Genomic DNA, 26,000 nt, shown 5'->3' with positions numbered 1-26,000 from the left:
CCTTGCACCCTTGCTCCCACCGCTCCGGTCCGCACAGAGTTTTCACAGCAAACTGTGCAGAACATATTGTCTGAAGCCAGAAAATGTTAACATTTTAAGTGGAAAGCTACTAAACTTTCTGAACTGACAATCATTATTTCATCAGGTTTTTTTTTTCTTACTCTGAAAGCTCCTATCACTGACAGTGTTTTTCACTGTCCTACCAGCCCCAGTTTCTTACGAAGGAGCACAAAATGGGAAGATTAGAGAGGATGCATCTTTCCCAGGTCACAAAACTTCTGCCAGTCAAGCAGAGGTAGCCAAGGGAGCAAGAACAGCAATGGGGAAAGCCCCTTCATAAGGCCCCTGCGTAGCCCCAGCACCAGGGCAGGGTACGGCTCCAGTTGAGGCCAACAGCCCCTTGCAGGATGCCTTTGGGTTGATGCCTTTACGATTTGGAGCAGTTTGCAGGCAACGCTCCACGTCAAACGCGAGGCCAGGCTCTGGCGGCACGGTCGCCTTTCCCGAGGCTGAGCATCCTCGCCCATAAGGCCCAGGAAATTACAGCTTGTGCTTGGTGAGATGTTATTTTTAAGCCTTAACAAACAAGGGCTTGATCTTCTTAAACAGTTTGGATCCGCTCTGCCATACACATTCACAGCTCAACAGCTGACTCGGTTTTGGGTACGTATCTGGCACAGTAAAACAAGAGTTGGGCTCAGGCAGGAATTCAGACGGTGGTAGCTGCTAAAAGCTTTTTCCATTGCATATATCAGTGTAAAAGTTGAGTTATTCAGCAGGACTAATACATCAGTTGCTGTGAAGTCAATAGCATTGATTTCAGTGGGACCAGGGTTTCACTCAGTTGCAAACAGTTGTTCCAGTAAGAGCCGGGTAACTGGGAGCGCTCCAGGACTGCGGGAGCCAGCAGCTCCTGGGAAAGGCTTTCCCATGAGGAACCCAGCGGTGCCAAGACTACAGGGACCAGGGAGAAGGTACTGACGTGTTGCTCAGTTTTAAGCATGCCCTATCTTTGACAAGCTAGCATCTAGGAAAAAAGGCACAGGAGCCACAGACATCTCCTCAGTGCGCAGAAGTTTAACAAACACCTACAACTGGAGGAAGGGGCTATTAAAATGCATTCACTTGTAGCAGCTACTACTTGATAATTTGTTATTTAAGCAGAAAGAAGGACAACAAAGTACACAGTAACATGTAGTCTTCTGAAGGAAGACAGCTAAAGGGAAGCAGAGCCCGACGAGCGGCTCCACAGCCAAGGGGCAACTGCAGGATCAGACCCTCCCCTGCCGCTGCGCTGAGACCCAGCTCCGCTTCCTACCTGCGAATCTTAATTTCGGCATAATGACCCCGCACCCACACCAACCCTCTCAAGCGCGCACGGGTCCCGCTCAGCCCCGGGGCCGGCGGCTGCTGCTCCCGCCCCGAGCTGCTCTCAGCCTCCTACTCAGCAGCCGCGGTGCAGCAAAGGCTCCAGTTGTCATTAAGGCTTCACAGAGCCGTTAGCTACATGATCAAATAAAGAGATACGGTAATTTACAGCAGTAAGCTATAATCTCTTTTAAATAAAGAATTATTGCTTCCTCCTTCAGCAAGGACTTCAGTGCGCTGGGCTGGTTCTTCCTTGAAGCGCTGCAATACCTCACTCGGGACTAAGCAAAAACATGTAAAGAGCAGAGGGTACGCTCAAGAAAATGCTCAAGGAGGGGACGGTGCACCTGGGCAGGTGGTGCAGATGCTCACCGCAGAGCGCGGTGCAGTTTCCTCTGCCTTAAAACTCTTTTTCTATAAATCACCTCACGGCCTGGTGGGATCTTTGCTCTTGCAAAACATCCACCGAGCGCAGCAAGCCCTAGCACGGCTGCACCTGTAAAACAGCGCGGGGAAGGCTCTCCCAATCACTAAAAAATAGTAATAAAAGTCAGAAAATGGGGAATCCCAGCCACAGTACACACGGAGAAGCTCCTGAGGGCAAGCTGGGCACATAACCTTTACAGCTTTGTCTCCAACCTACTACATGCGGGTATTATCTGTCACGGCTGCGTTTTGGACCGGGCTAGTCATGAGCGCGAGGCAGCCGTGCCCGGCAGATCTGAGGGAGCGCTCGCTAAGCCCACTGTCCCGACTAAAAATAGTCCCAGAGAACAACTGTTCCCTGCCCCACCGGGGCGGGGGAGAGCCATGCGAGAGCAAGGCTTTTCTCCTGGTCAGCTAGAACAGTCGTGACGCTTCTGTGGGCGCTGGACGTCCAACATCCCGGCTGCACGGCCTTTGAAAAAGGACAGAAAGGAGGCGAGCGCTTGCTGGGGCAACCCTTGATGCCGGGAGCAAGCCCTGCCTGGCACGCACACAGGCTACGGCCCCTGTCCCCAGCAGCATCTCCAGCCCGGGGGCCAGTAGCTCCATTAAAAAGGTTTAAAATATTTCTCTGAAGAGTTTGAGAGGCCAGGCCCCACGAACCACCTTACAAAAAAATAACCAGTAGATGGCAGGCCTGCAAAGCCTGATAAGATCACGCAAGTTCATTTTACTTCAGTAAGAAGAGACAGAATGATATTTAAAGACAAATGTTTTTATACTTTAACTACCCTAACAGGATCTATTAGTACATCTGTAGAGATATTTTAAAGAGTTATGGCTACAGGATTACAATTAGTGCACCAAACAACCCAGATCAGGAAGATCCATCCAAGTCAAAGCTGTTTTTCAAAACCAAATAAAGTAGAGCATCTAATAAAGTGCAGATAATTTCTCTACAGCAATATCCAGCTCATTTTAGGCATCAGCCAAGTCAATTTAGGACTATTGCCATCAACATGTTTGTTAGATAGTAAAGACATATCAGAGGCACAAGCATGTACCAGTGCCTGCTTCCAGCCCCCACAGAAAAGAAATATCCTATTCCTTCCTTTCATTATTATTTCCAAGACGATAAACCCTGCATCTTGCCCAAATCAGTCACACACCACCTTCAGTTATGCGCCGTGTAGTATGGATCCCACCATAATGCTTGCAATACAAAATACCGTTTTTAAACATACTGGGAATTTTAAAATACCAGGTTACACGAGGAATAATCAGAGCTACTCACTCTTGGTGGAGCAAACCCCGTGCTGAGCAGCGCCGGGCGATGTTCCTGTCTGTAAGGGAGCGGACAGCGAGGGACCTGTCCCACACCAGCAGTGGCCTGAGGACACATATGGACACTTCTCTCTAGGATTTCTCTTGAATATTTCAGGACATGACTTCCTTCCACAGGCAGATTTGTTAAGCGTGCTTTTACATTTGCCCAAGTTTAAGAGCTTTATGGAAATCTTATTTTAAATTTAATGTCATTATAATGCTACTTTCAAGTCAATACAGTTGATTTTTGTAGCAACTCATTTCATCTGTGTGGCGATTTATTTTACTTTACTATTGCTAACTTCTGAGTCAAAGCAAGTCCTTTCCTCTATTTCCCAGCACACCCAAAGGCTCTGCAGGAGGGGTTCGCTCATGAGAGCTTGGCCAGGGCTGGCGGTGGAGGCTGTGACACCAGTTGTGTCCCGGGCTGTTGTCAGTCGAAGTGGCTTGGGGTATCTGCACTCCTGAGCACTGCCAGAAAAAAAACCATAATGGGTAGTTTGGTTTTCTTACAATGCCCAGAAAAGATATTTCTTGACTTTGGCCTCATCACCATGAAATTATAGCCCTAAGATTACATCCCTGAGGCATTCCAGCTGTAACGAGCAGATACCGATCTGCATTTGTGGACACAGACTAGAACAAAACCATTAAGAGCGCTGTCATTAGATGGTCAGCTCCAAAGTGCTTGAGATGCTCTCCCCATAGCACAGCTCCAGGCATGGGATCCTACAAACAAGCCTTGTTACGAAACTTTTTTCTCCCCCTTTTTTGCACCAAAGAGGAAAAAAGTAGCAGCAGCCTGCTTTCTGATTTCCCTGCTCCGCTTGCCTTTTTTGTGGGCATTAGTCCACGCTTAACCTCTGGATTTGGGCAACCTACATTTCTGCAGCGGGTGAGAGCAGTGGCCCAGGCGGGTTTTCACCCCCCTCCTGCGGGACCACATTCAGGAGGGCTGGCTGGGGACAGCGGGTCTGCTCCACAGCACGGGCACCAGCCTGAACCCACCGCCCAGAAATCCTCACTTGGCTTTCTAGCAACCCCCTCCCAGCTTCGTATCGTCCTCAAAAGAGTAACTTAGAGAAAGTTACCTAAAACACAGTAGATTATTGCACGCACATGGGTTATTTTCCTCAGAGTAGGCAACCTAAGCTTACACATGGTCTCGCTGTCCAGTGTTAATGCTGGACAAGATAATTCTCATGCTCCAATACTCTCAGGCACTCACATCGACATGTCCACCTCAACCACTGCAAGAACCTGCAGGTGCTCTGCAAGGTGCACTGCCCACCGCTCCCAAAATGAGGGTGCCCCCCCACCTCTGAGCACCCAAAGATTCAGGCTGCCCCTTGTAAGGGAATGGCTGAGCTCCCAGCAGCTTCAGGGAGGGCATTTCACCACAAGGCTGGCACATTAAAGCCAGCCTGCCAAATTACCACCCCCCCAAATGAATAAAAAAATAACCAGAGTCTCTGCACACTTGCAGTATGCCAAAGCTTAGAGATTATCACGCTTTTAAACTATCTGAGGTTGACGCTCCAATGCTTTCTCAGTTTACTTACCACGAGGAACGCAACAGACCCCCATTCATCCCACCAGGACAGGACCATCACACGCACAGCAGCCACTCTACCTGCACGTATCCTCTTGTGTGCTAAGGGGGAAACCACCACCAGGAACAGCCCTTAACTGGAGCACTCCCAAAGGGCCCCAGGGAGGCAGGGGCCACCAAATAAATCCTTGCTGGGATTATCGCACCCACCTGAGCAAACCCTTCTCTTCCTGATGAAGGGATCAGCAGCACCTGGCACAGCACGGGCAGCCCCAGCTGCCTCTGCCCAGCCTCACCGGGCAGCAAAGGAAACCAAATCCGATTATTTCCTACCTGATCTACCCCTCCGCACCCTTCCCATGCACGATGCTTCAATGCAGTGCTCAGCGCTGCAGCCGGGCAGCTGCTCCAGGACCGGCCACGCACCACGGGAGTTCACCGAATCTACAGACCAAAACCTCGTCCGGTGATAAAGGAGGAATTACTTGCCCAGCTGGCTTCTAAAAATCCCAAATACAGGACTGTTCTGCATATAGAAAACACCCACACTACACTGCTGGGGTGACCCTGGTGCTGCTGCACTGGTCCCCATGCAGGTGCTGGTGCAGGCGATCCGCAGGCACACAGCGGTGGCATCATGCCCAGGGCTCGTGGTGCACACACGGCCAAGCCTGCACAGCTCCTTCAAAACACACCTGGCACACCACACTCACCCACCGTTACAGATTCCATCTGGGAAATCCCAGAGAGAAATATGGAAGTGCAATTCTGGATGGAACCGCCGGAGCCATCACGTCGTGTCGCCCACAATCCCAGGCAACCACATAATTGACGTCTCATTTAAAAAATTCATAGAATCATAGAATCATAGCATCGTTTAGGTTGGAAAAGACCTTAAGATCATCGAGCCCAACCATCAACCCAACACCACCATGCCCACTAAACCGTGTCCTGAAGTGCCACGTCTACGTGTTTTTTGAACACCTCCAGGCATGGTGACTCCAACACTTCCCTGGGCACCCTGTTCCAATCTCTGACAACCTTTTTGGTGAAGACATGTTTCCTAATATCCAATCTAAACCTCCCTGGGTGCAACTTGAGGCCATTTCCTCTTGTCCTATCACTTGTTACTTCATAGAAGAGACCTGTACCCGCCTTGCTACAACCTCCTTTCAGGTAGTTGTAGAGAGTGATAAGATCTCCCCTCAGCTTCTTCTTCTCCAGGCTAAACAACCCCAGTTCCCTCAGCCACCTCTCCTAAGACTTGTGCTCCAGACCCTTCAGCATCTTCATTGCCCTTCTCTGAACACGCTCCAGCACCTCAAGGTCTTGAGCGCTTCCCAGGACATCTCTGCAATGTGCTGCTGCGGACCACAGACCCATCCCCGTGCCCTCTACGGCAAACTCCAGCCGGGTGGGAAAGGGGTGACCCGAGCGCTGCGTTTTGCTGCAGGCGTTAGAGGCTGAGCAGAGCCCCAGCATCGCAGCCCCCCGGGTTGGGGCCGTGCTCAGCGAAGTCCGGCTGGGCTGATGGCTCCTGGGACGGGGCACACGGGAGGTCAGGGCTCCTGGGTCCCAGCCTCGTGCTTGGGGTGCTGAAGGGGCGCACGCGGAGTCATCTTAAGCTAATAAATGTTACCACTTAGCGCAAGGTCCAGGGCCTAACGGTAAAGATTTGGCCCATTTGTATAGAAAATAAGGAGGAAACTGCAGTGGTGGGAGTAATTAATCACTGGAAAAAGCTTACCAAGAGTTGTGCCTTCTCTATTCCCCACCTTTTTTTTAAATCAATATTATGTGTTGTGTCCATATTCAAAGACGACTTCAGTGAAGCCCTGCAGGCTGTTTTATTCCAGGGATCAGGTCTGGTGAGCTCAACGATTCATAGAGGATCGCTGAAGCAGTCACGAGGCCTCTGGAAATCGCAGCTCCCAGGATTTAAGCATTAAAAGGAAGTGTGCTGTTATGTGTAACAAGTGATTATATGGCACTTAAACAGGAAATCAGATGCTTCTTATACTGCAGTATGTTAGGAAAAGAAACACGGTAATGGGCGAGGTGAGAGGTGGTTAATACTATAATGTTTCCCTGTACGCTACTGGTGGAACCATTCTGGAATATTGCATACAATTCGTAGCATATACATACACGAAAATGTCTCTGAAATATATAACGCTTGCTGAAATGTTGCATGAGGGAGTAAAAGATCACTGTCTGCTACTGTCTGAAAGATGATAAATACCAAGCAAGAAGGCGGCTTATTTCAGATGATCAAACTTGACATAATTGTGAGTAGCGGGATTAGCACGAGATTCAGTACTTTACTCAGATTTACAGACGCCGCAACCATCTGATTACAAGAGCCTCTCAGCTTTCAATTGAAATAAATATATAATTACTAGGCCTTCCTGAATATTTAGGTTAGTTTGAAGATACAAGCTTTAAAGGAGAAATGCCACAGGACAGATAAAGAACATCTTGCAAGTCATATTTTTGTCCCTCCCTTTTGAGTATCTGAGCTTGCCAAAGAAAGTTTTAAGATGCTAAAAAAAACCCAATTAACCTGAGAAACGTGTGCTGCGGAGCCCTGTCTCAGGGGAAGCCGTGGAAGCCCCATTGCCTGGATCACCCGAGCCTGGGCTGGACAAACCACTGGGCTTCGGTCTGCCGAGGCAACCTGGCACTGGCAAAGGCTCTCAAAGCCATAAAATAAGGTTATTTTTCCCCTCCTGTTTCTATTACTCTTTTGCTAATTTGAATTTATCAAGCTAAATAAAACCAAACCCCGCCACACAGCCGCATGTGAGCTGTCGGTACCTTTCTGGGGAAGGGATGCTGATGCGGGCGCTGCTGCTGCCCCATCCCTGCGCTGGACCCCCCCGGCGTGGCTGGGGGTGAGCCAGGGCGCCCGGAGCAGCGGGGACCCAGGCTGGGAGAGAAATACAGGGTCTCCCCTCAAAAGATATGTTTAATTGAAGCTGTGTGAGGACAGTTGTAAAACCTGACAGGTTTACATCCACATTATAAAGACAGAACAGAAGAGTTCGTCATCCACTCTAATCAATTTTTCCCTTTTTTGTGCATTAAGAGTTCTAGATAAATTGCATGGCGGTGTTTTAAATTGCTGAACAGCTTCAGGTGAACTTTACAGGTGTCAGCTGGCATCTATAAACTGTCCAAGAGCCCTATAAAAGACTGTGAAACAAGAGCAAAATTAGGAGATAAATCTATCACTTAAAAAAAAAGAAGCTAGTGAAGCATATTTTCAGTGTTACCTTTTAACAGAACGCTGGTACAGAGAATCGCAGGTAGCAAAGAGCTTCTGACGCTGCTAATATTCAAGGTGCGCTAGCAAATTCATTTCATTATCCCCCAAATTCTTGCTTTCTCAGGTCTGTGGTGTCGTGGTGGCCAGCTTCAGTTCTGTGCTGATATACTAGAACACGGCACAGGGGGTTATTTTCAAAAACATGTATCTTATTTCATGCCTAAATTTCACAGCTATTACACTAAAATAAAAGCAATAAATAATAGATAAGCTCTTACCTGTATCTTCTATAATTTCTGTTAGTAAAAGAGCAGTTAAACGTTTGTGCCTTATAAAAATTGAGCATCTGATTGTGAAGTAAATTCAATCGGCAAAACACAACTTTTGCTTGCTAGCAATGCAACAGAGGCAAGCAGATTGTGGATATAATTCCACCCAAAACAAAGCAGACAAATAAAAACACACTGAAATCTATTATTTAGTGGGTTCAAAACGTATCTAGGCAGGTCTATGAGGTGTTGACACCTGGGACCAGTCATTTTACCTTAAAAGAAACAAAGGCCTGCATCATTTTTTACCTCGTTTCCTGCTTTATTCGCTACTTGTGTTCAGCCAAAGTTCATTTTTCATAAAGCTGCTCAAACGGGAGTACCAGCCATTTCCATAATTTATGCTATAAAAAGACATAACAACAAATAGCCTTTCGAACAGTAAGATATGCCCGGGTGCGCTCTCTGCTTTGGGCTTGCGGCTGCAAAATGGGGTCCCTGTGATCCGCCGTGGATTTGAACCTCGCGCGTCCTTCTAGCAGGGGAAGCGACGAGGGGTTGAAGCCTCAGGACGTCCAAGCCCCGGCGAGCCCCGTCACTGGGAATGCAGGGGGGGAATAGGAACAGAATAGGAGCAAGGGGAACAAATGAATTTTTTTGCCAGCCCCATCGTTTCTAAATTAGCTTTTGGTGGGCACAGGTAGAGTATAAACTCGCTAGCTCAGAGGTCCCGAAAGCCTTCTCCAGTTTCCCTTCTCGTACCGAGACATCACGAACCACCACTGGCCGCAAGACGGCATTTTCTATACACGATTGCTCAGAAATATTGGCAATATTTTTGCCTCATAACTTCTCCTTCGCGTACTTCACGTACGCCTCAGAACGTGAGCTGAGTTACTCAACTAAAATACAGGTTTGGAAAAACCTGGTTTATATTTATTATTCGCGTCCTTTGCTAGGACGAGAACACAGTAAGTGCACATAATCGAAGCAGATAACTCCAACTTACTCCCCCTGCGTGTGTATTGCCATGCACATACATCTTGATTAGATCATTTTCCTTTTAAAAAGGAAGCATTTTTGTATCGTGGTGTCTAAGAGAATTTCCAGCAGAGTCTGCTGGTGGAGTTCTCTGCTAGCGATATTTAAATTGCATATTCTCCTTGCTGTTGTTTATTTTTTTACAAATGCTCACGTTTTCCTCCCTCATTCCACCTGTCTCCAGCAGCAGGTCGCAACACTTTTGCACTAGTGAAGAGGCCTGGAGGCAAACATTCCCTGTCGCTGCTCTTTTTTGTTTGAATTCCTCTTACGGAGGGAGAAGCGGCTGCATGTTCTGCACGCCTGACAGGCCTCTCTGGCTCTTGGTGAAGTTGCTGTGATTTTGGTTGGCGTGGTCCCTGGTGAGTGCTGCTGCCACATTTTCACTTGAACCGGTGGCCACACGATAGGTGACCTCCCACCCCACGACCCCGCTTCCAGGAGGTCTCCGAGCTGGGGGATTCCAGGCGGTGCACGAAGACGGTTGCTTGAGGAAGGGGCCACTGCTTCAGTCAACGTCCTCTTACATCCCTGACACTTCCCACTAAAGTATTTAACCTCCAGCACTAGAGGAGATGACATTACTTTTTTTATGGTTTGGAGAGTACGACCTTTTCTATCACCGTACTTTACTTACTTCGCTTTCTGCATGAAAAAAATAACCGGGAGAGGTTTCAGCACATAAGGAAAATGATTTTGTGATTACTAAAACCAGAGAGTCTTTACACAAGGTTGTTAAAAATAACTGATGAGCTGGAAGTAATCCCCCTGTAAAGGAATGGCTTCACTAATGCACTGGGTCTTGTATAAAGGGCTGTTGGGTCATATCCGAAACACATTTTCATGAAGTCATTCAAAGGTGCGCCTTGCATTTGCATCCTTACGCTGGTGGCATATTGAGTCCTTGCACGGAGGAAAAGTGGAGCGGGGCTTACTCTGAGGTGTAGGTGCACACGGATCAGGACCGTGCACTTGCGATCGCAGTCGCTTCACTGAAAGCCCTATCGCTGATATAGCGCAGGGGAACTTGGGTGCCCGAGTTCAGCCTCCCACATACAAGACTGCTTTAGTGAGCTGCAAGTGTTTAATAGTGTATTTTATACGTGTTGAGACACAGTTGCAGCGTGTCCACTTGAAAAAGAGCTGCAAATGTGCGCTGCCGTGAGGAATACCCTGATTTGGGAGCAGACAAGATGCCCCAGGCTGATGGAAGAGTGAAACTGCAAAGGTAACATGCTTATACCATGGGGAAACGTCACCGCTCACTTCTGTAGCATCCCCGCAGAGCTGGAGTCGGGAGTTTCACTGCCTCAGCGCTGAAAGGAGCCATTCGAACACACTGAAGGCTGGAGGTAAGATTAAAGAAGGAGGAATGAAAACTGCTGATAGAGAGTGTGGTGCACTAAAAAGTGAGCTAAGAATAAAGCGATAAGGAGCACCAAGATGTTGTCACAGTTCTACTCTAATAACTTAAGTAGCTGCCGTTAGACAGCAGTCCCAGAGCACCGTAATTTAATCTGGGAGTGAAAGATGCCAAGAATACATACGGTGTCAAAATAAAAGGGACCACGGTGAGCCTGCGAGCAGCCCTCTGACTCTGGTGGGGCTGCATCACATCCAGGTGGTCCAAAGCATTTAGAAAGAATATGATTTCAGCATTTTAAATACCTGACGCTCTTCAGCCACCTACTAGTTTGTATGCATGCTGTTGATTTAAAAGGCTGGAGCATAATCAAGCATTCTTTTCTAAAGAGCGCAATGAGCATGTGAAAAATATATGATCTTTTTAAATTTTAAAAAGCAGATTGGTGATGCTCCTCGCAACAGAAGGAGAGTGGCACAATTAATTTTCAAGCCTTATGCACCACACAGCTCTTCTGTGGGCCGTAACAAAAGGCGGTGCTCGGTGCGGGGGTTTGAAGGTGAAGATTTGAGGGAGAGCACGACGCCAGCCCGGCATCGCCTGCGAGGGCAGACCGCCTGCCTTGGGAACGGCGTGGGGCTGTCGAGGAATCTGCTTTATAAATATTTTGTGAACACCTATCTATCTTAATAAGACTAGCTCAGCCTCCATGTGAGAAGTAGTTACTGTGTAATGAAAGCAAATTCACGGCTATTTTTCAACAGTTTCTTGGTTTGGGGCGAGGTGGTGGGTTGGGCAGAATCAGCAGGGCTCAGGCCTGGAACGACCAGCTCTCCCTGTGTCTCTGCCTCCTGATTTCATCCATGCTGACTTCGCAAAGCCCACAGAGGCCCTTTTCTTCTTTCCTGTCAGGAACACTTGCTAAAATTTGTGCATTTTTCACAGTTTTCCAGATGTATAAACTTCCCTTGAAGGAACCCCCAGAATTTTACCAACCCATGCAATGCATATGTTGTAAAACAACGAACATTCAGATCCTCTGGTTTCCCCCAGTGGACTTCCTAAGGCCACCGTCAGTGATTCCTGCTGGGTCACCAGACCCCAGGTCCACCCTCCAAGCCCCAGGCCAGGCATGAAAAACGTTCCATGAAACGCTAAGCCGAAGCACCTCCACCTGTAGCTGTGCCGCATCGGGACACGGGAGAGCGGGAGCAGAGTCGTGTTGTCTTGTCGAGGTCTAAACCCGACTTTAAACACCTGTGGCATATCTGGACAGCCTTTTCCCAAGCGTTTACCCTGGTGTAAGCAGCAGCCGAGCTTGCCCGTGGGTGAACGCAGCAGAAACAGCCCTGTGAGGTGCCCCTGCCCAGGACAAGCGGAAAGCTCTGAGACGGACACCGGTGCGAAGGGTAGCGTTGGCCACGGCCAGCATCCCCTCGCCCGCCCAGGCAGGGGTCTGACGTCCTCCAAACCAACGGAGACGGGCTCCTGCCCAGCTGCCGGCAGCCCCTCTCCTCTCCTGGCTGCTAAAAGCAACCACTCTGTACGAATTAAAACCAAACCAGAAAGCGGCTGCTGTCAAAACAAACCTAAAGGTGGATGTTACTTGAATTTATAAGCAAGGTCAACACTGATGGGCTTATTCTTTTATAAATGTAGCTCCGTTCCTAAACCGTGGCTTCACTTCACTGCAGGAATCTGCCTGACCTGGTAACTGCTACTTTTTTTCTAAACACCTTCACATCTCGTAACTGTGCATCACTTACAAAGGTGCTGGATCACTAGAAAGTACCCACCGTAGTGGCCAGCGTGCTAAATATCACGGCGGCTATCCCCTCCTCGAAGATGAACCAATACTGCAAGAGTTCCTCTACTAAACTGGGAGAGGGAGGGGAAGAGCAGAAATAAACAAAATAAAATTTCTTCTAGCCAGTAGCATTCTTTGCACGCCGCGTTGCCAGTACAGCCACAGGCGGCTCAAAATCACGGATGAGCATAGCCGAGAAGTTCTTGAAGCCCAGTACCTGCCAGCATCGCGCCCAATAAGACAAAGGGGCGCGAGTTGTAAGCATCAGCTCGAGCTGGGGTGGGTAAATGAAAACAGTTAAACACTTTGAAAAGATGTCACCAGCATCTCTCCAGCAATTTCGCTCCTGCGTGTGACTGAAAAGTTAGGAGCGGTAAGTTCCCGCGCAGAACACCCCCGGAGCCTGCAGCCCCGCAGGACAAAACTGTTGCCTTTCCGAAGGGTTTTACCTCTGAGAATTGACCGCCCTCTCGCCCCCCGACTTTCTGGGTGACCGCTCCGCGGGACGGGGCGCAGCCCGGGCCCCCCGGAGTGGGGTGGGGGGGATGTCTGAGGTACCGCGGCGGGATGAGACGGGACGGGATGGGATGGGATGGGGTGGGATGGGACGGGATGGGACGGGATGGGGTGGGATGGGACGGGATGGGACGGGATGGGATGGGACGGGACGGGACGGGACGGGATGGGATGGGATGGAATGGGATGGGACGGGATGGGATGGAATGGGATGGGACGGGGCTCGGTCCGCCCGCCCCCCCACTCCACCCCCGTGGGGGGGGGCCCACGCCACCGATTCCGCCCCCGCGGGCGCCCCGCGCCTCCCGCCCGCCTCCCGCCCGCGCAACGCGGGGGGGGCGCTTGCGCACTGCTGCGCTCCGCGCACCGCCGTGCCCCACAGAGCCTCGGCGAGGCTGCCGTGGGTAAGTAGTGTATTAAAGCGCGCAAGAGCACACGCACACTCCTCCGCCGTTCCCCTCCTCAATAAACGCTGCCCTCCGCCCGGGTTGGGGCTTTCCCCAGGAAAACCTCTCCCCGGCTTTAATTAGTCCGCCAAAGGTAAGCGCCCGCGTAAGTGGGTCCCGCTCCTGCGGGGTCCGCTGGCTGCGCGCCTCTGCGCGGGGGAGGGGGGGGGAGCGGGGCGGGTTTGGGGGGGGGGTGGGAGCTGGGGGCGGGGGGGGGGGAGCGCCCGCTTACCTGGGACGGGCCGTGCGCGGGCACCGCGCGTCCGTGCGCGCCTCTGCGCGCCCCTTGCGCACCCACCGCCGTCCCGCCTCGCAGTGACTCGGCGGCCGCTTGCGCGCAGGTAGCGCGGCGGGGCGGGGGGGTGGTGTTGGGGGGGGGTGGTGGTATTGGGGGGGGGGGGGATGCTACGCGCCGGCGGGCCCGGGCGGAGCGCGGCCGGCGCTGCGCTGCGCTGCGCGGGGTTTGGGCGGCGGGGCCGGGTCTCCGGGGCTTTTCCCCCCCTCCACTCCCGAGCACAAAAGGGGAGAAGCCGGGCGCTGCCCGAGCCGACGCGCCGAGGTGCCCGGGCTAAAAGGCAGGAAGCAATTAAAACTCCTCCTTTCGGATTAACAACCAAAAATTGATCGATCTGTCAGGAATACTGTTGATTTATGAAAGGTGCTTATTTCCTTGGTATGGAGAATTTTATGTTCTCTAGGTGAAACTGAGTTCACCCAGCTCCGGAGTAGATTGATGTTTTAATAAAAATAAATAAAGGGAAAAAGCTAGCCTGGTCTTTGGGGACATCAACTCTCAAATCGCGGAGTTAGACTAACAAATCAAATGGCGTTATCTTTACATTTCATATCTTCTAATCCGACGCCTGAAAAAAAATCGCAGGCGGCGCCGCCGCCCGCAAAGTTTTAATCCGGCGTTTCAAAGTTCAAATAACAAATAATCGATGCTTCGTAACCAAAATGGCAGGGAGGGGGGGGGAGAAGCGGGCACGTCGGTTCTGCCGGCGGCGGGGGCCGGCGGGCGCGTTGCGCGGCCGGCCGCGCAGTGTCCTGTAGATGGCACACCGTCCCCACGCTAGAGCCGCGGACGCCTTCTCTGCGGCGAGACGGGGAGTGGGGGGGGCGGAATCTGGGGAGAGAAACGGCGAGCTCAGCACTTGTTGTTGACCCTAAAAGCCGGGGCCGCGGTTCTTCAGCGAGCGCTCGGAAACGCCTCGGCAATTCCAAGCCGGGGGAAAGCGCCCCAGCCGCCCGCCCCGGCCGCGGGAATTGCGCGGCTTCTCGAAGAAAGTGGGAGCGACGTCGGGGGGGGGGAGGGTGCCGGAGGATGGGGGAGAAGAGCGGAACGGGGCGGGGGGGGCGGCGGGGGCCCCGGCCGGGCTGGGCGGCAGCCGGGCGCCCCGACCCGTTTGTCTTTGCAATGTAAATTTCAGCGGGACAAATTGCTTATTAATAGTCTAGAAGAGAAGAGGGTTTCTTTCTTTCTTCTTTTCTTGAGCTGTTTTTATTTCTGCATGGCCCCCAGCTACGCTCTGGGCAGCCTCACCGCCCAGCGGTTTCCTCCTCATTTCAATATCCTAAAGAAAATGCAAATCGCCACGCTGCGGCCTTTTTAAAAAGTTAAATTAGCAACAGCTCTAAGTGACTCCATTAGCATGGAAAACATACAAACGTTTAATGTGGGAATAGCCCGGCTTGCCGAGCGCCGCTCACCCCGCTGCTGCCAACGGAGGAAGGTTGCGGCTCGACCGGGAGCCGCAGCTCGGGGGCTCCCCCGGTCAAGCGCCCCGGGGCTCTCGCCGGGGCCGGGAGGCTGCTCCGCCGCCGCTCCGCGCACCGCCGACCCGCTCCCGGGGCTTGAATTATTTAAGAGACCCTCGTGGCTCGCAGCGGCAAAGGCTCCGGGGCGAGGGGACGGGGACCTTCCCGCCGAGGAGAGCCGCGATGCCCGGTACCCGGTGCCCGGTACCGGAGCCGCGCCGGGGCTTTGCCCGCCGTCTATCGCGACGGGACGGGGAGACGGGGATGCCGGGGCCGGGCCGGGGCCCGCACCGCTGGCCGCCTCGGGGAGAAAAGTACTCGTTAAAGCGGAAAGTTTTGCTCCGCCGGTGCGGCGGCGGCGAGGAGCTCGCCGTTCCGCGGGGCTCCCGCCGGTTCTCCCCGGCCGGGCCGGCGCCCGTTTCGTGCAGCCCTCGCCCCCCCCCCGCCCCCCCCAGCCCCGGAACGGCGGGGTACGGGACGGTGTGTCGGGGTAGGATGCTAGCGGAGCCCTTCAGGGCAGAGCGTCGGGGAGAGGCAGCCTCGGCCACGAAAGGGTTAAGGTTTATATTATTCAGTAGAGGTCTTGTTAGGATGTAATCTGCATTTTCTAACTACTGCGTAATAAAAAGTGAGAAGTTTTGAGACACCTTTCTTGATTATACCTTTGGCGATACTTTAGGTTTTACATTTAATTTGCATTTTGTTCTTAGTGAATATTGAAGTCTTGAGTGGAGGATTGAATTTTATTAGGACATCTGGACTGACAATATCAAATCAGACACCAACGTCCCAAAGCATGCTAAAATTTCAGAGTTAATTAGAACGAAGTGTGTTTAATTAAAGCCAATTATAATATCTGAAATTATCTGATCGATCCTTGTTTGTTCAGTTGGAGTCAGTTTATATTGTTCTCGCCGCACGACAGGACCTGTCCGGCCGCCAACTCCCCGCGGCCCCGGCTGCGCGCCCGCGCCCGTCCCGCACCCCACCGCGGGGGCGGCTTCCCCTCCGCCGTGCTGGCGGGGAGCCGCCTCGTGTCGTGTCCCCCCCCAAAAAAACCCCACCTCCTCCTCCCCACCCCTCCCGCCCCCCCCGCCCCGGCCCCAGGGAGCAGGGAAACGGTGGTGGGCGGCATCCCCCCCCCCGCCCGCCCCCGGGCAGGGCAGCGCCCGGGCCGCGCCGTCGGACAGCCGGGAGCCGGGCTGCAGCCGCCGGGAGTTTTCCCTTCCGAGGAAAAGCTCTCGTTGGACGCACGGGGCTGGCAGTCGGGCACGGGGAAAGTTTAAGCCTTTTTTTTTTTCTTTTCTTTTTTTTTTTTTTAAGAGCTAATTCTTGATTTAACAATATTGGGGCGCCGGACCGCCAACGCGCTCCTAAAGGAGCGCAGGGCCAAGCGCCGGTTTGAGTAAAACCCCCCTGCACCGACGAGGAGTTTCTTTATTGGGAGGCGGCTCCAGCACCCCACCGCGCAGCCTGACCGCGGGGCGCACAAAGGGGCGCGTACGGTCCGCCGAAAGGGCCCCGGGGCGGCCGGGGCCCGACGGCTCTGCTCGAAGGGCCCGGGCAGGGACAGGGACGGGGTGTCCGTCCCGTCCCCGCGTCTGTCCCGTGTGCCCCCCCCACCACCACCCTCCCGCTCCCACCACCGGCCCCGCGGTGACCTGCGCGGAGCGCGGAGCGGGCCGACCCGCCGCTCCCTGCGCATCCCCGCAGGGCGGGCGGCAGATGCGGGTCTTGGCACCGCACCGCTGTACCCGCTCGCTTTTACCACCCGTTTTGTTTTTTTTTTTTTTCTTATCCCCGGGCCCGGGATGCTCAGGAATTCGGATTGAAATATTGACACCAGCCCAAGGCGGGGGAAAAATAAATCCCGAAAGGCGGGCGAGGCCGGCGAGCGGAGCCGGAGCAGCCCGGGGGTCCAAAACCCTCTGCGCCCTCCCGCAAACTTGGCCTTTTGCGGGACCCGGGGGGGGGGGGTGTCCCTTTGCCAGGGGAGGAGGGGGTCTGCGGGGTCCAAACCACCGGCGGCAGCCCCCAGCCCTCGCCCTGGGCTCGGCTCCGCTCCTCTCCCGGGCCTCTGCACGGCCGCCGTGGGCGCAGGTTGCGCGGAGCCCCGCGCAAGGGGCCGGGCCGGGCCCTCCGCGGTGCTGCGCCCCCGCGTTAATTACATCCCCCCCCACTCCGCCGCGCCTCCCCCCGTGAACGGACGCCCTGAATTAGCCGCCGGCCCCCGGCCCCCGCCCCGGCAGCGGAGCCGCGGTACCTGGGCACCCCGCCGCTCCTCTGAAAATACCCGAAAATACACATTTCTCACTGCTCTGCGGCGCAGGAAGCAAGAGTTAGCGGAGATTTGTTTCGGTTAAACCGGGCATAAATTACACCTCCAGTAAGCGAGCGCGTTAGCAGTGAAGGCGCCTTCAAACAATAAAATTGAAATATGCACCTTGGCGAGCTTGCGCGGGGCCCGGCCGGGCCCCCCCAAAGGCAGCGGGGAGCTGGCGGAGGGCAGGGCCGGGGCCGCCGCTCGCCTCTCCCCGCGGAACTTTCCGCTGGGAAAGTTTCTGCGGGTGGGAGCCGCTCCGGGGCCGGGGGGTGGGGGGGTGGCCGGCCGTGGGCCGGCGGCCCACACGGGTCCGCGACGGAATTCACGGGAAAGTAAATACGGGCTTGAAACTTTTGTGGTTTGAAATGTGGAACGGGGGAGAAAAGGGAAAAAAAAAAAAAGGAAGGAAGAAAAAAAAAAAGGAGTGAAATGATTAAGATAATAGTCCCGAGGGGATTGTCCCAAGGAAAAAATAAATAAATAAAAATAATAAAGTTTAGGAGGATCCTGTACCGGCCGTGGCAATGAGGCTATCAATTTTAATCCCCGCGATCCACGTACAGCGTGTGATTATGTGTTATTATGCGGTGCGGGGCGAGAGGCGGGGGGGGGGGGAGGAGGACGGGCTCCCAGGCGTGATTTATCGCGGCCGCGGAGGTCTCCCCGCCCGGACCGCGGCAGGCGGTGCCGGCACGGCGGCGGCGGGGCGCACCGGGCGCGGGGGGCCGCGGAGCGGGGCCGGGTCGGGGCGAGGGGGGGGGTGGTTTAGTGGTGATGGTTGGGGGGGGGGTCGTGGGGGTTGGGGGGACGGGGACAGCTGGGCTGCGGCCATCTGACCGGCTCCGCCGTGACATCTGGGAGCCCACTGGTGTGTGGCACGCGAATCGCTTGATGTCGCTATTTAAATGCAAATTTGCGGGGGGATCACTGAAGCCTCACCCCGTAAATTCACACAAAAGGGAGACTTGGCGCGCCGCGCCGGAGGAGGAGGAGGAGGAGGAGGTGGTGAAGGAGGAGGAGGAGGAGGAGGAGGAGGAGGAGGGCCGCGGAGCCGGGAGGGCTCGGGCCGCCCCCGGCAGCCGCTCACACCCCCTGCCCGCCCGGCGCCGGGCCGCGGCCGGGGCCCCGCTCCCCCGCCGCCTCTCCCGTGCAAGGTGCCGGGGCGGCGGGACGACCACCCCCCCGCTCCCCTCCCCGGCCTTGCCGGCCTCCCCGAGAGCGGGACCCGGCCGGGGCTGGGGCGGGGGGGGGGTCGGCCCGGGCCGCTTCTCCAACCGCCCCCCCCCCAGCCCCAACCCTGGGCCGGCCTCCCCTCCCGGACCGGGGAGAACTTGTCGGGGAGGGGGGGGAGGATGCTGCCCCGCAGGATGGCGGCCTGGGAGAGGTGCGGAGAGGTGCGGAGAGGTGCGGAGCGGGCAGGGAGCATCCCGGGCGGGCTGCCGGCTGCCGGCAGCTCGCAGCCAGCCGCAGAGTGACAAAAAAAAAAAAAAAAAAGATAAAGTTGGTGAATGATAAAGACCGTATTTTCCACGCTTTGGGTGCAGGACCAGATGATCTAGAAAATGAGCTGAAATAGATTCAGCCTCAGAGCCTGTTGTGAAGAGCAGCTGATTCCCCCATTTCTGGCCAGATGGCTTCTGAACACAGATTTGCATTCATTTTCGCTTAATATCGTCCAAAATAGTGGGGCAGCTGCATTTGTTGTCAAAAAGGTTTAAAACTCCCTTTCTTTCTGGGGCAGGATCGTTACCTTATGTGATGGGCTTATGGAACTTTTTTTTTTTTTCCTCCTTAGTCAACAGTATCAGATTTAAAAGGATTTGTTTTAAAACCTTCTAATTTGGTAATCAGATTTAAATCGCCTTGGCGCGTGTAATCTGAATTAAAGATACTGTAAATGATTTTAAGCATTACGCTTTCGTTAGCAGAGAGAAGAACCAACTTCGGCATTGTTCTGTGCATTTTAGGAAATACGTGACAATTATAGCGTTGTTGGGCATTTTTACCTTCTTTTTAGGAGGGCGGATTTTGCGGGCTGGGGGGACCGGCAGCCCCCAGCCCCCGGCGCCCGCCCGAGGTCCCTAAATGTGTCCGTGGCACCAAATGCCATCTCCACCCCGAGCACCGCATTGTTTGGGAACTTTGGTTCGCTCGTCCCTCCGCGATAAAAGTGTTTGGTTTTGTAATCTGCTCTACTGTACCTCAAAAGCTCCGGGCTGATTATGAATACAGGAATTTTCTTTTAATTTCTCATGAATAGTTTCCATACACTTTGATTTAAGGTTATTAACATTCTATAGACAGTGGCATCTTTAATATGTGGCGATCGCTTCTAAAGACTAATCTCATTACCCTCAAATAGTCATAAAATATGATTTTATTATACTTACGTATTTAATTAGACGGCCAGCAATGTAATGGATTTTGAGATCGGGTAGAGCAACAGCTTTGATAATTCACTTATCTTTGGCAATAGTCATTAACCCCCAACACCAGCAAAATAGATTGCTTTCTAACACATCTTTTTTTTTTTTTCCTCCTCACCCCTTGGAGAAAGGATCGGGGGGTCTTCTGATAACACAAATCGGACTTCGATTTTCACCGATTAATTAAAATATGAGCGCGCGGACCTCGGCAATCACCCCCCCCCCTCCAAAAAAAAATAAAATAATAAAAAAATAAGGAAGTCCTAACCCACACTGGGCGGAAAAAGCTCATCCCTCCAGGCGGATATAGATATATATGGACAAGGCGGACGTATAGCCGTGGAGATATATATATATATGTGCGCGCGGACCAGGACTTCAAATCCATCTCTTTCCGTGCGCGCCTGTTTTCCTACACCCAGGACCGCGCAGGGGGCCGGCAGCAGCCCCCTCCTCCTCTTTGTCCGTCCCCAACCTCCTCTCCCCCAAACAACCCCACGACCCTTCCACGAGGGTCACGTCTCTCCCTGCCCACCCCCGTCCCGCGGCCCACGGGTGGGGTGGGGGGGGGGTCAGGGCTGGGAATGGGTGAGAGGGTGAAGAAGAGATCTGGGACATCGCCGGCGCGCTCCCGCCCGGACCCGGGTCCGGGTCCGTCCCCCCCCCCCTTTCGGGGGATGGGGGGGGACCCGGGTCCGGGCGGGAGCGCGCCGGCGAGTGCCTAAACCCCACGCTCCATATATGGCCGCGACCCCGCCCACCGCCTACGTCATCAGTGACGACACCTCTCCCGCGGTGGCGGGGGCCCGGCTCCCGGGGAAGGGCGCGCTCCTCGGGGAGGGAGGGCCGGGCTCTGCGCGCCTCCGTCCATTCCGTGAGACGCCACGGGCCCGCGCCCCGTTCTCCCGTGTGCCCGGGAACACCTCCGCGGTAATCAGTATTTTTTTTTTTTTTCCCTTCTTCTTCTTTTTTTTTTTTTTTTTTTTTTTTTTTTCCTTCTCCCCCCTCCGTTTATTTGTCTTTTGGAGCAGGAGAGCCTTGCCAGAAAGTGGTCGATTCAGCAGTGTCCTGAAGCTTTTTTTTTTTTTCCGAGGCGGTTTTACTAGGATGACACCACGTTGAGCGCGTCTGCAAACAACAACAAAAATATTTATTCTTTTACCCCCCCTCCCCAAAAAACCAACAAAAAAAAAGCAACCTCGCAGTGTCGCCGGCTGCAGTTACACTTTTTCTTTCTTTTTTTTTTTCCTTTTTTTTTTTTTTTTTTAAACCACCAAACTGGAACGCCATCCAACTCGCTGCACAGAAGTACTCAGTAAATTGTTTATGTCGTGCCAATACAGGACAGATTGAAGAAGGAAGCAAGACTTGAACTGGGCTTTTCTCCTACTGATCACAGGGAGTAAAGTCATCTCTTATATTCCAGTCGCCAAGGAGAGAGAGAGAGAGAGAGAGAGAGAGAGAAAATCAAGCAACAACCAACCCACCCCGTATCTGACATTTCCCTCAATTTTAACCCCTTTTGGTTAGGAGCTGGTTTTGCCCAAATTTGTTTTAATGTTTGGGATTCAGGAAAATATACCAAGAGGTGGGACGACCATGAAAGAAGAACCGCTGGGCAGTGGGATGAATCCCGTCCGCTCATGGATGCATACTGCTGGGGTAGTGGATGCTAACACGGCCGCCCAAAGGTACGTCTGCCAAATCCTCTCCCGGCGGTTTTCTCCTCCTGTATTTCTCATCCCGGCCGTAAATCCCCCCCCCCCAGCCCCCCCCCCCCCCCCCCCGCCCGCCCCGTATCACTTACAGCCTCCCCGCTCCGCTCCGCGCCGCTCCGCGCATCCCCGCATCCCCCCGCGGCCGCGGTGCCTGCGCGCCCCTTCCCGCCGCGCCGGCCGCTCTCACCCACGCCTTGTCTTGTTTTCTCCCGCAGCGGCGTGGGGCTGGCTCGGGCACATTTCGAGAAACAGCCGCCTTCCAATCTCAGAAAATCCAATTTTTTCCACTTCGTCTTAGCTCTGTACGACAGGCAGGGGCAGCCAGTGGAGATTGAGAGAACAGCTTTTGTGGACTTTGTGGAGAAAGAGAAAGTAAGTCTGCCTGTTATCCCTTTTTTTTTTTTCCCCCCTTTTCTTTTAAAAAAACCCCAACCCCAACAAAAACCACCCCAACCTCCCAAACCCACCCAAAGCGTTTAGGTGTGATTTAATTGATGAAAGATAATTTTCAAGCCCACGGTACTCCCGAGGCGCCCGGACCACGTGCGGGTCCCCCCCGTTCCCGCGGCCGCTCCGAACAGACCCCGCGTTCAGAAACTTACCGCCGCGTCCCCAGCTTGCGTTAACGCGGGGAAAACGGCTAAACATGACATATTTGCACCGAGATAATGACATCATCAGCGCTCCACAAAAGTGACCGGGGGCTGAATTTCTGCAAACTGTTAATTCCCAGCCGCTTCAGGGACGAGAAAAATGTACGTCAGGAGGAGGGAGATATTTTTCGTGCTAAATGTAATTATTTATCGTTACTTGCAGGAGCCAAACAATGAAAAAACTAACAATGGAATTCATTATAAACTTCAGTTATTGTATAGCAATGGTAAGTTCTCGCTACCTCATTTTTGAACGTCCGCGGGCCGCAGAAAAGTCTTACTTTCCCTTTCAAGGCCTTTTGGAAAAGGATATAAAGATTTTGAGATTAAAATTACACGCGTGTAAACACGGCTCTTTCCTTGGCATATAAGGAAAACAAAACATAAACGATCAATAAGTCAATGGTACTTCACATGATTAACCGGTCGGTCTTGAAGTGGAAAGTAAAAAAGGGGATCGATCGCTGCTCCAGCGGAACAGCACTTTTAAGTGACTTTTTTTCCAGTTTTGCGAATTAATGGTAATTACTGGGACGGGGTGAGCGCAGGGAGCGGGCAGAGCGGAGCCCCGGCCCAGGCGGAGCGGGGTCCCCAAAGGCGAGGGCGGCCCGCGGGGGGGCGGCTTGTCAGCCCCGGCGCCCAAACCCCCCCCGGCACCGGGGCCGTGGGGCCGGCAGCGAGCCTGCCCGGGGGGGCTCTGGGGCACGGCCCCCCAAGCGCCGGGTTCGGGAGTGGACGAGAACCCTGCCATTAGGTGATTTCTGGCCTTTTCTTTTCTTTCTTTTTTTTTTTTTTAAATTTTATTTTTAAGCCTGGCGCGAGTGCCGATCCCTGTCCGTTGCAGTTAATTGCCTGACCTCATGCTTTCATTATGTAATTTGGGTGGTTCGCTATTGAAATCCTGATAGGAATTTGTCTCTGCTTTCCCTCCCCAGGAGTTAGGACAGAGCAGGACCTGTATGTTCGTCTAATAGACTCCATGACCAAACAGGTGAGAAAGTTTACGCTTTTTCTTAACACGCAAGTTACCAAGTTTGTATTTTGCCCTTGCTCGGGGGCGGGGGGGTGGGGTGGAATATTAAACCGGTAGACCGCACCTACTTTTAATTTACCTGAGCGGGTGACTCGGATACCTATTACCGGAGGATCTTTTAAAAAGGGAAAAAGGTGTGTTGTTGCTGGTCGAGGAAGCGTTGGCATCACTACATAGCGTGTGTGGCATTAAGTACAACGTCATGTGAGCAGATGTTTGATATAATTAATTTAGCGAGGGAGAGAGGAGAGGGAAAAACCCATCAAGTTGCCCAGATTTATTTTTAAATGCACTTTTCCCCCATCGTAACTTTTCTTGGCGATATTTTTCCTCGGTGAGGAAAGGGCAGCCCTCTTCCTAGGCACTCCGAAACTGGCCGGGATTAGTCCTTTTCTTTTATAATGCGATGATCTAGTAACGCGAGACGTTTATTTGGATTTAAAAGTTAAATGTGCTGAGGTGAAAAGTCATCTTGTTCTCCTCTAGTCCATAGTCACCTCTCAGCCCCCCATCTCCATAATTCAAACTCCATGCTCCAGGGGTCACCCAAACCCGTCCATTTCCCTGAGATCAGCTTCTGTTTCTTCCTCAAACCTCTGTCATACCTTGTAAATAACATAATTACAAGCAGTTCCTTATTAAATTATTCAACCTGTCTTGGTCAACTTTTCCGATGATAACTACGTGTTATCAGCATTGCACCACAGCAATTAAAGACAGAAAGCTCCATACTAGCTTTGGATTTAATCAACTTTTTTTTTTTTTTTTTTTTTTTTTTTTCCCGGAGAGACCTTTCGCAATTTATTTTTTTCTTTTTCTTTTTTTTTTTTTTTTTTTTTCCGGGGGAGGGGGCGGGGGTGGTGGGGAGAAAGGTGAGAATGGAGAATAATTCCCAGTGTTCTGGAAATCAGATACCAGAGATGGAAATTAAAACCATTCCACCGATCTGCCGGGTTTTAACACCCCGGGCGTGCTTTACGCCTCCCGGCCGAGGCAAGCTTGCCCGCGTATAGTATTTTTGTTAACTTTGCAAATCCCCGAGCGAGGAACCGGAGGGACCTTCCTCCGCGGGAGCGGAGCGCGGTCGTGCCCGCCGCCTGCGCGGCCGCGCAGGCGGCGGGCACGACCGCGCTCCGCTCCCGCTCCGCTCCCATCCCCGCTAGAAGGAAACTTTCTACTTCTTTTCCCTAAAATTCGCGGCTGGGATCTCAGTGCCTCCAGGAGTAAAATACCGTGATTTCCTCCCGCAGAAAAGCAGAGCTGACAGGCGAAGGGCAATTCCTCTGACAAAGACGAAGGCGTTGTAACCCTTCAATAATTATCTCAATGGGTTACAGAGGAGCCCTTTTAAACTCTGGAGCCCTCTCGAGTTGACAATGTGGGTTTATTTCCTTTGTATAGAGCAGCTAAATGTTTTCGGAAATCGCTGTACTAGGCTAATTAAGAGGCTTACATAGGCAGCTATAAGTTTCGTTACCGATGAATAAAGGAGCAAAGAGGATACCTTTTAAGTACACTTTTATTGTTCATTTGGGCTCCGTACCTTTGCAGCAGAAAGAGTGCTGAAAATAAAGGCTTTTAATCTCCCCTCACTGACGGGAGAGAAAAAAAAAATAGCCCAGTAACTGATCAAAGAGTCAATGGCGCTGAACCGACAGTTTATGGATTTCTGTTTGTGCTACAAAATAAAAAATAAATCACTTATAAATACGTGGTTCCATCAGAGGAAAAGTAACAATCACCAGAAGTTATATGGCACGCTGCAACAACAAACATTTCGGCAGCCACAGACTGCTTGTTATGTCTGCGCTGTCATATATTACCCCCTCTCTTTGCAAAACAATACCTGCCGGTGGGGCCGCCGCTACGGCGGGGCACCCCCCCTTCCCTATCCAACCCCCCCCCCCCAAAAAAAAAAAAAAAAAGCTCAGCCCTGCCGCTCCGCGGGGCTCCGCGACCACCACCGGCCCCCGCCGCCTCCCGGGGCTGGCCGAGCGGCCGCGCCGCCCGGAGGGAGCCGTGCTGAGGGTTAGGCTCATCATCACCACCATCATCATCATCATCATCACCACCCCCCTCCCCGCTAATTAACACCGAGGGGGGGTGGGGGGTTGCAGGGGGCCGTCTCTGCCCCTCTCCAACCCACCCCCGGCCCCGGGGGTGCCGAGCGCCGGCAGGGTCGCGGCCAAGGGGAGCCCTCCGGGCGGGCAGGAGGGGAGGCAGGCGGGCAGGGGGGCGGGCAGGGGGGCAGGCGGGCAGGCTGCTCCGGTCCCGTCGGTCCCCCAGCCCGGTGGGCGCCGGGAGCGGAGGGGCGATGCGCACCTCTATGCTCCGCACCATCTGTTAGAGCCCATGCTCAAAACCCACTCAGCCGTGCGCCCAGCCACGCTGCCTTTTTTACCGGAGAAAAATCATTGTGAGCAGTTTCAAAATAAACACCAGATTGCCCATTAGCACTTTCTTCCCAAATATCATCCAGTAATAACCATATTGCTGTGCGCGCTCCTGGGATTCCTCAGGGCGTTCAGGCACTTCTGGGTTGATCAGAAAATGCTCCTGGAACTACTCCGGGAGGCACCGGGACCCGCTCGGCGGCCGCTGCCGGGGGGGGGACGGGGGCACGGCGCGGTGTGGCCGGCGGGGACGGAGCCCTGACCCCCCCCGTCCCCCTCCCCACCCCCGGCCGCCGGCCTCGCCGCTCGTCCCG

General features: G+C 53.2%; 1 protein-coding gene and 1 long non-coding RNA gene across 23 annotated transcripts in view; one reads left to right on the top strand and one right to left on the bottom strand.

Moving 5' to 3' along the window:
- Positions 1-13,274: 13,274 nt before the first annotated feature.
- The window catches only part of EBF3 (EBF transcription factor 3), a 136,311-nt gene continuing 123,585 nt past the window's right edge, over positions 13,275-26,000 (top strand). For 20 of the 22 annotated variants that reach the window (XR_012650192.1, XR_012650193.1, XM_075026639.1 and 17 more), the window contains exons 1-4: positions 21,015-21,580; positions 21,823-21,979; positions 22,424-22,487; positions 23,196-23,251. Coding sequence is in view for 20 of the 22 variants with exons in the window: in XM_075026639.1 (XP_074882740.1) it covers positions 21,447-21,580; positions 21,823-21,979; positions 22,424-22,487; positions 23,196-23,251 (411 nt within the window). In the remaining 2 variants the exon portion in view is untranslated. Of the gene's footprint in view, positions 13,341-13,360; positions 13,477-20,920; positions 21,581-21,822; positions 21,980-22,423; positions 22,488-23,195; positions 23,252-26,000 lie in introns of those variants that run through there. The other 2 variants (XM_075026624.1, XM_075026623.1) reach the window with 2 other exon arrangements.
- Positions 20,853-21,851, bottom strand: LOC142030443 (uncharacterized). The gene is made up of 2 exons (XR_012650194.1): positions 21,795-21,851; positions 20,853-21,017 (listed from the first exon to the last, which is right to left on the bottom strand). It is a non-coding gene; the product is annotated as an uncharacterized LOC142030443 (long non-coding RNA).

The sequence above is a fragment of the Buteo buteo genome, chromosome 4 (assembly GCF_964188355.1).
Source record: "Buteo buteo chromosome 4, bButBut1.hap1.1, whole genome shotgun sequence".
NCBI classification, from domain to species: domain Eukaryota; kingdom Metazoa; phylum Chordata; class Aves; order Accipitriformes; family Accipitridae; genus Buteo; species Buteo buteo.
Note: the sequence above shows the minus strand (reverse complement) of the source record. Positions and strands in the feature narration are given on the sequence as shown.